At 45.2% G+C, this 15,632-nt stretch overlaps 1 protein-coding gene across 3 annotated transcripts in view; it reads right to left on the bottom strand.

Moving 5' to 3' along the window:
- The window catches only part of PRKAG2 (protein kinase AMP-activated non-catalytic subunit gamma 2), a 222,932-nt gene that overhangs the window by 159,411 nt on the left and 47,889 nt on the right, over positions 1–15,632 (bottom strand). Inside the window, exon 1 of one of the 3 annotated variants that reach the window (XM_054274315.1) lies at positions 9,166–9,328. The exons of 1 other annotated variant lie outside the window; for it this stretch is intronic. In XM_054274315.1, the coding sequence (XP_054130290.1) occupies positions 9,166–9,246 (81 nt within the window). In that variant the 5' untranslated portion in view covers positions 9,247–9,328. Of the gene's footprint in view, positions 1–8,999; positions 9,019–9,165; positions 9,329–15,632 lie in introns of those variants that run through there. One more of the 3 variants, XM_054274317.1, reaches the window with a different exon arrangement.

Here is a 15,632-nt window from a genome sequence, read left to right on the forward strand (position 1 = left end):
CTGATCTCCGTGGAATAGAGGGCATAGCTTGGTAGCTCTGCTGGAATAGAAAATTCTCTTTTTCTGAGAACAATCCTATCTAGAAGCCTTTGGGGATTTATAACAAATCAGCCCATTATTGCACAAGGAAAGATTCAAAACTGACATACCCAGGCATTTCTGTCCTTTTGTTATTGTTGTTTTGATGTACCAGCTATAGTAAAGTATAATAAGACTTGCTACATTCCTTTATTCCTTTAGGAGTAGGTTGCTCATTGCTTTACTTTTCTCACTCCCCCATGCCATCTAGACTGTAGCATGTGTTTTGGAGAGAAATATATAAGTTTCACTGTGAGACTGAGGATGCTGGTGACTAAGTCTCAGTATGACTCAATGGGAGTGGGCAGAAACAGATGTACAAAGCTGGTTGGATTTGTGCAAGACAGCTTTGTACTGCACAGGGCCATTACAATTTATCTGTTTGCTATTACTTTTAAGGCTATTTGTATTAAAAAAAAAAAAAAAACCTAAAACAATAAACCCCATATGTGTAGGTCTGGAGAGTTTGAGAGGGTAGAAATAAAATATAGAGACTTGATTGGTGAGGCTGTACCTTGAATCCTGTGCTCAGTTCTGAGCCCCTCACTACAAGACAGATATTGAGGGGCTGGGGAGTGTCCAGAAAAGGGCAAGAGGATGGTGTAGGGTCTGGAATACAAGTCCTGTAAGGAGCAGCTGAGGGAGTTGGGGAAATTTAGCCTGGAGAAAAAGAGGCTCAGAGGAGACCTTATCACCCTCCACAACTCCCTGAAAGGAGGTTGTGGCCAGGAGAGGGTTGGTCTCTCCTCCCAAAACAAGAGGACAAGAGGAAATGATGGAGATGGCAGGTTTGCAGTGAACTCTTTGATCTTGGAGACCTTTCCCCACCTTAATGATTCTATGATTTTGTCCAGAGTATGAAGATTCCAGAGGCAGCACAGCCCAGGGATTATTGTGTGACTGTGCAGGACCAGCTGTGTGCACTTCAAGGGAGACACAGCACCAGACTTGAAATAACAGAAGGTAAGTCCCCCTAAGTGACATACCTGGAACAAATGGAAAATATTTGATTTAGATAGTCCCAAAGAGGCACAATCTAAAAGGTTAGGGAGTAATGGCTGACTGAAATCTAACCCAGATCTCAGTGTGTGAAAATCCCCATCCATCAGGTGATTATTCAATGTTCTGTGTAAAAAACTCCTCACATATGAAAGCTTGGCAGTAAAAAACAGCCTATGTGCAATTCAAAGGCATTTCTTTCAGCTGCAACAAGAAATGGACTGGGTCTACTCAAGGGGCTACTAAAGCCACTGTTCTCACCACAGGTGCTCCAGCTTGGATTGCCACCACTTGGGCAGAAAAAGCTGCTAAAACTATGAATTTCACAGGGAAGAGATTAAAGAGCCATGAAACCATTAAGTCCTTGATATTTCCCTGAAAATAGCTAAATAGCTGTCTTCCAACTCTTCTTCCTGAGTGATCTTGATCACAAGATACTGGCAGCATCCAGAACACCCTTCTTAATTTCTGAAATTCTTAACTGATCCTGACAGGAATTAATCTCCAGCAGTCCACAGCAAATGCCCTTTTTTTTGTTCTTTGTTTCTGGGGCTGTAGACAAGATCCATCAAAAAAACTTACAAGAGAGCACGGATTGTTTTTTGTGTTGTTCTCAATCTCAGACTTAAATCACTAGAACACATTCCTATGCTGTTTACAGAAAAAAAAAATGAAGGTTTTTTCAAGCCTTGTGCTCTGCTGCCAGGAAACCCCACTGTATCTCATCAGTGATTCAGTCTTTGCAGATGAGCTGGGCACAGACAGCCTGGGGTGGGATGGAATCCCTCCTGCCTGTAGCCCATCATGTTTATAAGGCGCAGAGAGCTCAGGGCTGTGTGGAAATGCTGTGGTGGAGGGTGCTGCTCCCCACCTCATCAAGTGACAAAGCCTGACTAGGATCCCCAAGCACACAGCAGCCTGGTGTCACTGTCATATTTGCTGAAAAATCTCTTTGCTCCTGGGAAGCTGAGAAGCCTCAGAGAAAAATGAAAACAATAATTATCTGATTTGCTTCTCCTGTGTTTTGCTGTTTTGGAATGGTTTGGACGTTGTTTACCAACAGGTGGCTGTTTCATTGGTTTCATGTGAATTATTTTGACTTAATGACCAATCATGGTCAGGCTGTGTCGAGACTCTGGAAAGGGTCACGAATTTTCTTTAGGTTTTTTTCAGCCTTCTGTCTGTATCCTTTCTCTAGTCTTTAGCATAGTATTCTTTAATATAATATAGATCATAAAATCATAAATTAGCCTTCTGAGAACATGGAGTCAGATCCACCATTCCTCCCTTTGATGGGGGACCCAGAAAATGCCACAGCCTGGTTTGTCAGCTCCTTCACACCACAAACCACACAGCAGTGACTGGCAGAGTGTTTATTACAACAGCAGATGGACAACCTAGCAAACGTGCAAATAATGAAATGTCACTTAAAAAAAAAGGAGAGACAGAGAGAGAAAGTGAGAGAACAGCAGAGAAAGCATGCCAGGGAGGAAACAAAAATTCCCAATAGTCTCTGTGACCACTATGATGCACATACAAACCCATAATTAAATGCTATTCCTGGATGCTCGGTCAAAGACAAGTTTTCTCCAGTGAGACATTTCATTTAAGAAGCATCCAAATTTTAGGAACACAAGGTAAAAGCAGGAGATAACACACCTCAGTCCTGGAAAATGTGGTTAGGTGAATGATGAGGGAATTAAGAAACCAAGAGACACAACTCTAAGGAAGGCCTGCAGGAGACTGGAAATGTTACCCTTCAGATGGCTCATACTCAGTGCCAATAAAAGTGCTGTCCAATACTTATGAGTTTGTCTTACATAAATGAGACACTGGATCCCAGTGCATTTGCAGAGAAAAGCCAGCATTTGCTACAAAACACAACTTCAGCCACAGTGAAATAGCAGAACTGCAGGAAACAAAAGATGATTTTGCCATAATGTAATGAAAACACTTGAGCTGCTGCAGCACAGGAGCAAACAATCTGAAGGGGATTCAACACAAGGATCACACTGAGGCTTACTAAGTCATCTCCACACTTCAGCTACTTTGAGTCACTGTGTTTTGCATTTTTTAATGTTTTTCCTCACTTTTTATTGGCCAAATCTCTTCAAAAACCATGTCCTCATGAAAGAGTAAAACAAAACAGAATCAGAACTCAAAACCTCCAGCTGATGGCCTTATCTGAGAAGGACTTGCAGGGTTCTGCCTTGCATGTATATGACTAAAAAAGGTGACATTCACACCAGGGAAAAGAGCTCTGCCATAAATACTTGAACTGCAACTATTTTTTTCCAGTTCACTGCATTTAGGAAGACAGCTGCCTGTTGCCTCCTCTTTCCATTCTTGTCAGGCATTAACCATGAATAATCTTGACAATTAGAAGAGAGGGACCTGCTCTGATCTCCTAGTCCCTTAACTAAAGAAAAAATAATAAAGGGAAAAAATGCAGAAGCAAAGAGGAAATTAGGGAAGGAAAGGAAGAACAAGATGGTTCTGTGCTTTATGTGCTGAAGAGCAGAATGGGAGGTCAAGGGGAACAGCACATGGTGTTCATGATGAGGAAAGATTCCCCTCTTGGTGCTTTCCTGACATATTTTCCTACATCACTCTGCAGCTGCAGAGAGCAATTTCACCTCTATGAAGTTTACAGTCACTTTGCTACAGCTTTTTCTTATACCTTTAGCACGACATGTAAAGACAGACCAATAAATTTATTATGCTTTATTTCATAAGCTAAACTAGTTTTTTCTTTTCCCAAAAGAATGGATGTCTTCATTCATCACACTCTGAACTCTTTGTTTAAAGGTGCATTTTGCTGAAGCTGTAACACAGAATGCCCTCAAGGACAGAGGAAAGCTCAGATTGTCAGAGACAGCCCAGAAGACTTTATCACACTCCTGGTACAGTATTCTGCCCAAACACAGCCTGTGTGCCCTCTGTGTCCCACCCCTGAGCTAAGACACAGTGAGATTTTGTGCCACTCCTAGACTTTCAGTTAGCAGTGACATCCACTGCTAATAAATGACAATCCATCATTCATGCTGTGGGAATCCAAAGGGTTTTACAAGCTGCAGATCCAGTCCAGAACAGCTTCAGGAGAGCATTTCAGTGATGAGATTTTCACTGCCTGCTCTGGCTTTCTGGATGAGCTCTGGGAAGGCATTCTGGTATCTGTCACTGCTCACGTCCCCCACACTTTCTGTCCAGCCTAGAGGGAAGGGGAAAGCCAGAATCTCCAACAGGCAATGTGCTCCCATTTCCCTGGCATGGCAGAGGCTGGACAACGTGCTTAAACTTTGGAGTTTCTATATCATTGAATTTTGCATATTCAGTGAATTAATTATAATGCAGCCTTTTGTTTGAGGCATAATCAATTCCTTTTCATTTGTAATCCAACTAAGAATAACAGTTTCACTTTTATATGAACTAAATGAACCTGCTTTGGCAAATAAACAGTGAAGAAGATAAATGGTCTCTTCTTTTCCAGGGTTTTGTTATCCTTGCAACATATGGAGATTGCACATTTCTGATTTCCGACTTCCTGCAAAAAATTTTGTTGCAAACAGATTTAACTCTGAATAGACCCTAAATTTTGTGCCCTTTTAAATGTATGATTAAGCCAATGCACAAAGCAAACAGTGCCTTTGACAGAAGCTTACTTTCAAAAGCAGCCTGACAAGCATGACCATCTCGTGTGGTAGGTCTGAAATGAAAAGCACTATTATTAGGAGAAAAGTTCTGTTCTGTACTATTCCCAGAATAAATTAAAAAAAAAAAAAAACCACCAAAAAAACCCCCCCAAAAAACAAAACAAAAACCCCCATATATATATATATATAAATGAATGCTGCATCTCACCACTCCATCTTTACTGTCGATAAAGTGGGAATAAAGTAGGGTATTTTTTTTATTTTCCCCCTCTAGAAAGCTGTCCAAACAAGGGGCTTTCTCTCACTACGACGTGCACGGCACTCGGAGCGTGGTTTACTCCGGCTCCTTCCCCAGCTCCAGCGGTACCAGCGTAGCCATGACAACGCCGGGATGGGAGGCTCCATCCCCGCAGGAGGCTGGGCCGGGCTCCGGCAGCGCAGCGAGCTCCCAGCTCCGTGTTTGGGCTGTGGGACCCAGCTGGGACCATTTCAGCCCAGGTTCAATCCCTTCCCAGCTCCGTGTTTGGGCTGCAGGACCATTTCAGCCCAGTTTCAATGCCCTCCCAGCTCCGTGTTTGGGCTGCAGGACCATTTCAGCCCAGTTTCAATGCCCTCCCAGCTCCGTGTTTGGGCTGTGGGACCCAGCTGGGACCATTTCAGGCTGGTTTCAATCCCCTCTCAGCTCCATGTCTGGGCTGCAGGACCAGCCAGGATCATTTCAGCTCCATTTCAATTCCTTCCCAGCTCCGTGTTTGTACTGCAGGACTATTTCAACCTGGTTTCAATGCCCTCCCAGCTCCGTGTTTGGGCTGCAGGACCCAGCCGGGACCATTTCAGCCCAGTTTCCATCCCATCCCATTCCGTGTTTGGGCTGCAGGACCCAGCCAGGACCATTTCAGCCCAGTTTCAATCCCAGCTGTGCTCTCTGGTGCGACACACTCTGGGCATCCCTGCACTGGGAGCACTTCCAAGTGTCACCAAGATGAGATTTCCTTTGCACACCTTTGCTGCTGTGTAGAAAGCAGGGTTAACTCTCTGAGTGCCCAGTGGAGTGTGATGAAGGAACCTCCCTGTCCAAGTGAAAAATCCCAGAATTTAAATTTTAAGAAAACAGGCCAGCTATAACAGCTTCTGAGGAAAAGCATGTTTGTTAAGAGAACTGGCAATGTCCAAGGGATAATAAATCTCACATTTCCAGGCTCACACACACCAAGCCCTGGTCACTTGTTAAAGCCTGTCTCAAGGAATGTGCTTCAAAGAGCATCACAGTTCTGCTTGGGAGAAGGTGCTAGAAGATACCAGTGACTATCTCTTGAAGAAGTATGGATAAAATAATTGCCCATCTGGAAAATCTTGTGAACAATGAAGCAAACAGAAGAACACAACAAAGAGATTACTCACTCACACTAGAAATAGCCACCACTCAAAATAAATCTTTGCAGTGGGTCCAGTTTGGAAAATATCCTCACATAGAAAGGGAAGGGAAGAAATGACACATACCCAGGGGTTTTTTCCTAATTATTGTACATGCAGTACTAAAATTCTGAGGAAGATATTTCCCCAGGTAAACTTCAGGCTTCTTTCAAGGACTATGACTTCATCATTTTTTTTTAATAGTCCCTAGTTTAGATCCAGTGCAGGGAAGAAAACCTTACAAACAAGCCATATCAAATTCTGACTCCTTTAGAAGGTGTCTTCTGATTTTCGCCATCTTATTATCCTTTATGAGTCCCTTTAAGCACCACAATTACAATGGACCAATCTGAACATGCTGTGGAGAAGGGACAAGCAAACACACACTCAGGGAAGCCCAACTGAAAACTTAAGTAATATACACCAAAAGTAATTTCTGCCCTCTGCAATGGCTTTGAAACCCAGCAGGCACTGGGGAGCTGAAACAGGCAAATCTGCATTTGATTTGCCTGACAGTTTGTGCATCAAAATGTGTTGAGAAGAATTTGATCCTGCTTGGAGAGTGTGGGAAACATTTCCAACTTAGCAGGACACCCTGGACACGGTGACAGATGGGCAGAGTATGAGCCTGGCATGGGAGAGGCCATTTCAGAACGGGCTGTTGCTCCAAGCCATGTGGCAGACAGTCCAAACTCATTTGTCACAAAAAAATAAAGCTGACACTGGAATTACCAAAAACCAAGGCTCAGGGAGAGCCCCTGCCTGCAGCTCAGCCTGGCAGGGACACCCACCCTGCCAAGGAGCATCACAGGAAACCTCCCATGAAATTAATGAGCACCCAAGAAGAAAACAAAACAAAGCAAAAAAAGGCAAAGCTTTTTTTTTTTCTCAAGATAAATTAAACCCACAAGCAGGAAATTTTGATTCAGAATAACAATTTTGTTTTTTCATTATTATCAAAAATTAGGTTCACACCAGTAATATGGCCATAAAAATTTTTTCCATCAGGAACATTAATTTCTATCTATAAGTACTGAACAGCTGTACAATTATTAGTATATATATTTACATCCAAGTTTTATTAACACTTACTTTGAGGTCTATTAGAAATGGAAATTTGACTTAGAATCACAATCAGGAGTCATCAAAGACCACTAGAAGTCATATAAGGAAAGTGTCTGTTACATCAGCACAGAAAGGCAAATTTTGATAACTTTATCAAAATATACATCAGTTCTAAAAGCAAAGGCACTGGCACCTACACTGAGAAGCAGAAACAAACTGCCCTGGTGACTATTTCCTCCCAGATGTAGGTGTGACAGAGTTCAACTCACAGGGCATCACTATTTTTACACACATATGAAACAGTTTCATGTAGGGCAATGGAGATGGGAAACATATATATTCATATGTGCATACAGACATGGTATGGTAACATTTTTAACTGCCATTTATTTTAAATTTAGGATGATTAAATATTTACTGTCTTCAAATCAGCTTGTCTGCCCCTACTTGGGTGGCCAAAGAGGCTGAAATGACAGGAGGATTTTCTCCTCCTGATGGAAACCCGATGGCTCTTGGCTGCCTGAAGCAAACTCTGGTTACAGGTGATTTCCATCAACTCTGTGTTTTGCTTTTAAAGATTTGCAACAATATTGCACTTAATTCTCCTAGTTTCTTCTTGATGAATGTCAGACATCCTTGTACATTCAGATTGATGGGGTGAGTTTGGAGGGGTGGCCGAGTTTTTTTGTTTATTTCAAACTGGAGCATTTAAAAAAAAATAAATACATTTGTATTCCACTCCCAGTAATAAAAATGTACTAAATTGAAGTACAACCAAGTCTTCTTTTGCTGGGTTTCCCACTGTTTGAATTGAGGGCTGGCCCCTTGTCAGCAGGATCCCTTTCATCGTGCTGCCCATCATTCCCTCTCCATCAGATAATCCTGCCCCCCAGGCTCCCAGCTGCAGCAGCTCCAGCCTGCTCACACCTCCCAGGGCTGCTCGGAGTCAGCACAGCCTCTGCTCTCCAGCTTCTCCTGCACCCACCACAGAGGGGACACGGCTGAGGGGGAAATGCCTTCCCCAAAGGCTGACACTCTCATTTCTCCCGTGGCCTATAACACTGAACAACAAACAAAACACACAAGATGCTGGCAAAATACCCTGCATCTTATACTGGATTAAATCTCATTTGCTGTTCACCATCACCCCACTGACAGAAGATCCTGAAACCCTTCAGGCTCTGATCCAGGATGGAGCTGCCTCATCCGTTTTGGCTGTTCATTATCTCACAGATCCATTAATTGCAGTGCAAATTGCGTGTGTTCAGCACTAATTCTTGTAAAAAGGGAAAAATGCAAGGGGGAACGCATAAAGCCAGTAACACAGCTCTTTATCCTAACAAACCTCATCAAATATCAAATTAAAACCATTAAGCAAAACAGCACTTCCTGCAAACCTGTGATTTGGGGTTGCCGCGACTAGCCATGGCAAATTAGTTGCTCAGCAGTTCAGGAGGCTCTGAGATGAGCAGTAGGAGAAACCAAGCATTGCAGGATGCAGAGACCAGATGGTTTTAGGCTGAAAATAAATGAATATCCTCCAAATGATAATGTTTCTTTCCAAAACATTAACGAAAAGTTATGCAAGGGGAAAAAAAAAAGCGACCAACAAACCAACCCCAAACCCAAGCTACATTCTTTAACTAGATAAAAGAACATTTTGTTCAGCATTGGAGTATCTATTGTAATTAAATGCTCTAAAAACAGGACAACAGCCCCGTGCCGGTCATGCATACGAGAGACAAAACACGACAAAAAACCCAAAATACCCAAGAATGATGCATTTCTTACAGAGCCTGAAGAATTCCTGCCTCTCGGCAGACTCCTGCAGTGCACTCGGGCATCCACCTAAATGAATGCAAAACCCATTTTCCCCTGCTAAGATAAATCAATTTAATAATAAAAACAATCAAATCCAGAGAAACCCAGGGACAGCCGAACCCCGGCTCTGACTTACAGCTCTGAAAAATCCTGCAGTCTGGCTGGAAACGTCCATCGAAGAACTGCATTGAAAGCTTTTCCCTAAAGGCAAGAGCATTTAAACATCTCGGGCTCTGCTACTGGAGCCGATACTGCAACAGATGGGGCTCGGGGCTGGGTGTGTTGGTGCCTCCCATCGCGGCAGGCGCGGGGATGGCAGCGCCGGCGGAGCCACCGCAGCGCGGGGAGGGCGGGCGGGCTCTGCCCCTGCGGGCTCCGCGCCAGCACCAGCCAGGTTCGGTTCCCTGTCTGCGGAACCGGCCCTGGGCTCGGGCATCACGGCCAGGTTCGGTTCCCTGTCTGCGGAACCGGCCCTGGGCTCGGGCATCACGGCCAGGTTCGGTTCCCTGTCTGCGGAACCGGCCCTGGGCTCGGGCATCACGGCCAGGTTCGGTTCCCTGTCTGCGGAACCGGCCCTGGGCTCGGGCATCACGGCCAGGTTCGGTTCCCTGTCTGCGGAACCGGCCCTGGGCTCGGGCATCACGGCCAGGTTCGGTTCCCTGTCTGCGGAACTGGACATGGGCTCGGGCATCACGGCCAGCCCCGCCTGCAGAACCGGCCCTGGGCTCGGGCATCACGGCCAGGTTCGGCTCTCTGCCTGCAGAACCGGCCCTGGGCTCGGGCATCACGGCCAGGTTCGGTTCCCTGTCTGCGGGACTGGACATGGGCTCGGGCATCACGGCCAGCCCCGCCTGCAGAACCGGCCCTGGGCTCGGGCATCACGGCCAGGTTCGGCTCTCTGCCTGCAGAACCGGACACGGGCTCGGGCATCACGGCCAGGTTCGGTTCCCTGTCTGCGGAACCGGACATGGGCTCGGGCATCACGGCCAGCCCCGCCTGCAGAACCGGTCATAGGCTCGGGCATCACGGCCAAGTTCGCTTCCCCGCCTGCAGAATCGGCCCTGGGCTCGGACAGGGGCTCGGGCATCACGGCCAGGTTCAGCTCCCCACCTGCAGAACCGGCCCTGGGCTCGGGCATCACGGGCAGGTTCGCTTCCCCGCCTGCAGGTCCGGCCATGGGCTCGGGCATCACGGCCAGGTTCGGCTCCCCGCCTGCAGAACTGGCCATGGGCTCGGATAGAAGCCCGGGTATCATGGCCAGGTTCGGCTCCCCGCCGGCAGAACCGGCCGCGGGCTCGGCCGGGGTCTCGGGCATCACGGCCAGGTTTGTTTCCCGGCCCGCAGAACCGGCCGCGGGCTCGGGCATCACGGCCAGGGTCGCTTCTCTGCCTGCAGAACCGGCCCTGGGCTCGGCCAGGGCTCGAGGGTCATTTAGCAGCGTTTTTGGGTGCAAGATGCTCAGGGGGCACAGGGGAAGTCGGAGGGTTCGAATAACCGCAGGCGGTTTTAATGTGATCTGAAGAGGGGGGGAAGAAAAAAGATCCCGTTTTCAATAGCAGAAGTTTCAGATGACTGAGGCTGCGTCTGCATCAGTGTCGAATACCTTGGGGAAGGCAGCATAGAGCAACAAATGCATTTTCAAGGCTGGAGTCTCTGCTGCTCCATAACAGCCCCATTCCCCACTTAACCACAGCCCCAATTTGTAGCTGCACAAAAGTCACTTAATTTCTCTGGGCTTAAGTTTCCCTATCTGCAGCGTGAACAGGGGATGACTTGGCTAACTTTTTAATTTATTATAAAGACCTCACTGGGAAAATAAAGTGCCTGAGCACAAAGTATAACCATCAAAAGTATCACCATCCAAAAAAAGATAATAGTTATTTTGAAAGGGCACCACATGAGCAAGTACTTAGCAGAGCAATGCAAACTCTCCCAGTAGGAGCTGAGGGATGGTGGAGATTTGAATTTCCTTCTTCATCAAGCTGAATTCCTCCTTTATAACCCCATTTAGCTTTGATTACTCCACCAACCAGTCTCACAGTGCCCTTCACTGGCAATGAAATTGTTCCCCAGACCATGGGGACACATCCTTGGCCAAGATGCTGCCGAAGGCCGGCTCAGATGAGGACACCTCTGCTATAACAAAGCAAAAGAAGGCAAAAGGCAGAAAGGTCGTCCCTGCAGCTTCCAATACTTGAACAGAGGCATCAAAACACCATGCAATGAGCTGACACCTCCCTGGAGAAACAAGTGGCCAGATCTTGATCCACAGAGCATTGCCAGTCCTTTCTTGGTCATCTCAAAATACCATTTGTGAAGATCTGTTGAAAAACTCCCTAAGAGGGGACTTGGCTCACACATCACTCTCAGTCTATTCACCCCATTCACCAGATGTTGCTACACCCTTAATTCTGCTGCATCAAATAAACCCACTGAGGCTGGGCAGTACTTCAGCAGCAAAAGGATGAGGTCGTGGTGACACCCCTCATGTGCCAGGCAGGCAGCACATCCCAGGAACCATCCACTGCTCTCTCCTCCTTCAGTGTGCTAAAAGTGCCTCTGATAACACAACCCCCTTGGGAGCAAAAAAGCTGAAAATGGTACAGAGTGTTCACTCACAAATGGCAGCTATTACTTGAATCCTCTCATGACAAGATCACTGGCAGCACTTTTTAACAGAAACATGCACAAATATTTGGTGTTTAGAAGATTTGTCCCCAGCTAAATTAATATTTTATGCATGCAGAATGTACAAATAGTTTAGGAAAATAAACAAGCTTCCTCTTAAATGCCGTCTAAGGGGTACAAGAGAAACCAGTCAACCAGCTGGAGCAAGCAAAACACATTTTGTCTTTCCTCTTTGAGCTGTAGGAAAAAGGAAGGAATCTGTGGCTGACCTAGAGAGGGTAAAAGGGAAGATTGGATTCATAGGGGAATAAAAAGGGTTCTCCTGCAAAGCACAGTTCAGATCAAATGCTTCTCTGTATAAGTAACTTCTAAGGATTATTCAGATTAGCAATCAGATCAAATAAGAAGGGGCATTAACAGTCAGGGAAATGTCCCACATCCCTAAATCATCCCCTTTAAATCACTCACAGGCTCAGTTCCATGTACCCAATGCCAAGAATCATCCAGATCTATAAGGTGTTTAAAGAAAAAAATATCTTAAAATGGTTTTTGGTCTCAAAGTCTGATTGGCACAAGTTCCACCTCAAAAACATGCCTTTTCCTCCCCCACCTTTGAAAAAGGAGTGTGAAACAGATTGCACAACTACATCTCAGATAGGCAGAACAGTTAACGGTTTAGATACCATTTCATAAATATTTGCTGAACTAGTTTTTGGATTCTGTCCAGTTTCTGACAACCATTAAAAACATTGAATAATTTGCCATTTTCTTTCACCCTTCTGGGGTGAAAAATAGGCAGAGAGATTTTATTGCTATAATTTCTTACCATTATTTAATGACTACTTGTATTTATGTTGATGTCTCCTGCCAAAGAAGCCCAAGTGATTCTTGAATCCACTGGCCTGAGTTTTCCAAATCACACTTATGTAAATATTTATATATTCTTTATTAAATATTCATACTGAATACCTGGGCTCATATGTGGCTGCATAAGCAAGTGGTGAAGATCTGAGAGAAACCAACCAATTTCTGAATTGCTTCACATTGAGTTTCAAGTGCCTGGGCTCTCTCAGAGATGCTGAGACTCAGTGAGTAAGAGCAGCAGTGAGTTACAGCACATCATCTAGCACAGGATGGTGCAATATGGGAATCACACAAATCAAGTCACTTGATGATGTTTTCAACCACACTTTACTGACAAGTTCTAGGAGTCTCTGTGAACAGGGATCCAAAGCTTCAGCCATTTCCTTGCTTCCTTTCATATTAAGGATAATTCAGGAGGTTCCAGAAAATGCTTTATATAATCAGCTTTCCATGACAATAGATTTTTCAGATGTTTTCAGTTTTTGCCCCCCCAATTCTTAAGTCCTTGCATCTCAAGCTCAGCAGTCTTTATTCATTTTATGTTTCTTAAAAAAAGAAGTTCCTTTTAGAGCACTTCTAGATCACTCACATATTTGGACTGGCTGTAGGATTCTCACACTTTACAAGTCAGTAACACTGGAGGGAAAACAAATCACCAAAACCTGCTTGTGGTTTGGTCTGTGAATTACACATTCACCTATGGCCCAAAGACCAAACTCTGAGCAAAGCAGATTTATGACTGTCACATTTTCACAAGAATAAAGCTGCAGAATTCCCTGCCCAGCTGAAACAGGCATTGTTGTACTGGTTTATTTTTCCATTTGAAGAGTTTTGTTTTTAAAAATTCAGAGCCAGACTCCTCAACCATCTTCAGATTTGACTGCACATAATTCCTGCACAATTTCCTTGAACTGTTCCAAAACACCAACTCAATTTCATCCTTTTAGTCCAAGTAAAAGCCTAAAGTATCATAAATTTCTATCTGGCAGTACAGCAACCTTCCACAATTTCCCAGAGGAAACAGAAAATGTCTGGCTATTGGTTGTTGTTATTTATATTCCATAATTTTCCACAAAGATATGGTGGATTTGTAAGTACTACATAAATTAGATGAATTCATGGGGCCAGCTTCCATTATAGTTTCCTTTTTCTTATCAGGCAAACAGTGCCTTGAAATCAATGGAGCTTCTGTCTGTGAAGATATCACTTCAGAACTCAGCAGATACAGCAATTATTGAAGTGCATGGTGAGCCAGAGCTCTGCATGGCAGGGCAGGGCTTTTGTCCACTGTGTAATTAAGAAAGATTTTTCATATTTTTTAAAGCCAACACAACCATCATATTCATGGTTGCCCTATCCCCACTCCTACTGAGCACAAGCAGCAACCAAAAGCAATGTGCAACACAGATGTGGAGCCTCCAGCCAAGAAGCTAAAGCAGCTGGGCAATACTCAGATGAGAGAAGCAAGTCCTTGAAGGGCAGGGAATGCCACAGCAGCAGCTGGGAGACCAGCAGAGCTCAAGGGGAAGATGAAGTGGGGAGAATAAATTCCTAAACTGCACCATAAAACACATCAGCTCTTAGTAGAACAGCTAAAGTAGTCTTTCAAGTGTTGATGTTGGGCAAAGGGCAGCTGTGATCTGCAGGAGTTGGAAAAAGGAGCACAAGAAAAAAATCAAAACATTTAGCCCCCAGAGTAAGAGGTAGGGATGAACTGCAGAGTCTACCTCACCCAAATCAGGCACAACTTCAGTGCAGGATGATGGAGATGGTACAAAATGGAAAGAGAGAGGAGCAGAGAAAAATATCCTGTGACAAACAAAATCCACAGTTTACTCCTTTTTTCATCCCAAACAGGCACGATTTTTTCCTTGCAATTTTTCAGCGTGATCTACCAAGCAATGAACCAAGGAGCTGGGATTCCTGACTCACTGCTGACAAGCCAGAAGGAGAACATCCATGTGAGAAACACCAAACCCCAGTGAGAAATCACCCATCTCTCCTGGGGGAGGGAGCACCCTGCCAGCCTGCAATGAGGATGGATCACACTGCACCAGGGATGCCTCAGCCAGCTTGGGTACCAAAAGCTGATAGCTGCATTCTCAAATCTACTTCTTCAGGACTCACACAGAGGGGTTTTTCCCTCTGTATTTGCATACATAGCCAGATGCAAATGACATTGAAATGATGAGGTGTTCATACAAAGGCAATACTGGAGGCTGCCCAGAAGCCTTGGGCCTGCTCCCCATGGACCCCACTGCCCTTCCCACCTGTCTGCATCTCACAGGTGGAGGGATGGAGCCTCTTTCCTGCATCATGGTGGGGAGGAAGGGGTGGAGACACTTCTGGAGAGGTGCCAGGGCAGAGCTGTGCTGTGTCTGGGGTCGGTGGAGGTCTCTGGGTGCCTGGGGAGAATTACAAAGTCTGAGCTAGGACACAATGTTCAATAACTCAGGGAGTGAAGGACCAAGAATTTGAACTATAATCCTCTGTGATGTGGGTGAAATCCCTCAGAGATGTCCTGGTCTATGAGGATGAATAAACCAGAGAGCAAAATTACTGTCAGGAACTTGGTGGTGCCTCTGTGGTGCCTCATTCAGCTCTGCTTGAGGCATTTGGGGGGGCTGCCACACTGGTATCAGTGATGGTCTGGGAGGTTTTGAATCAGTAGCAATTGGTGATTCAGGATGAGCAGATTTAAACACTGGACTGGCTCAGAGCCCCCATTGCCCTTGTTCTCTACAAGGGCAGTGCATTTTAAAAGTTTTGAAGGACACAGGATGGGTCTTACCTTGCTTCTACTGTATCCCTTAAAAGCTTGGATGAGAAACACCTTTTGTGGGCCAGAAACAGTCCCACAAGACAATAGAAAATGATACTGCACCATTTAGAATGGGAGAAAACCACAGGGAAATAGGATCTGGTGATTTATGGGTAAGAACTCCAACCAGGGGCTTCAGCATAAAATCCTTTTATATCAGTATGCAAAGGCTATAGGGAACTGTAAAAATGTGAATTCTGCAATATGGCTTTCAGCTTCACTGGTCCCAGAGTGGGATCTCTGAGGAGCAGCACTTCCATGAGGACACAGCAGTGGCCACATGGATGAGT

Source organism: Melozone crissalis, unplaced genomic scaffold (assembly GCF_028551555.1).
Source record: "Melozone crissalis strain CALT ecotype California unplaced genomic scaffold, PUWL_Pcris_2 ptg000016l_1, whole genome shotgun sequence".
In the NCBI taxonomy this organism is placed as follows: Eukaryota; Metazoa; Chordata; class Aves; order Passeriformes; family Passerellidae; genus Melozone; species Melozone crissalis.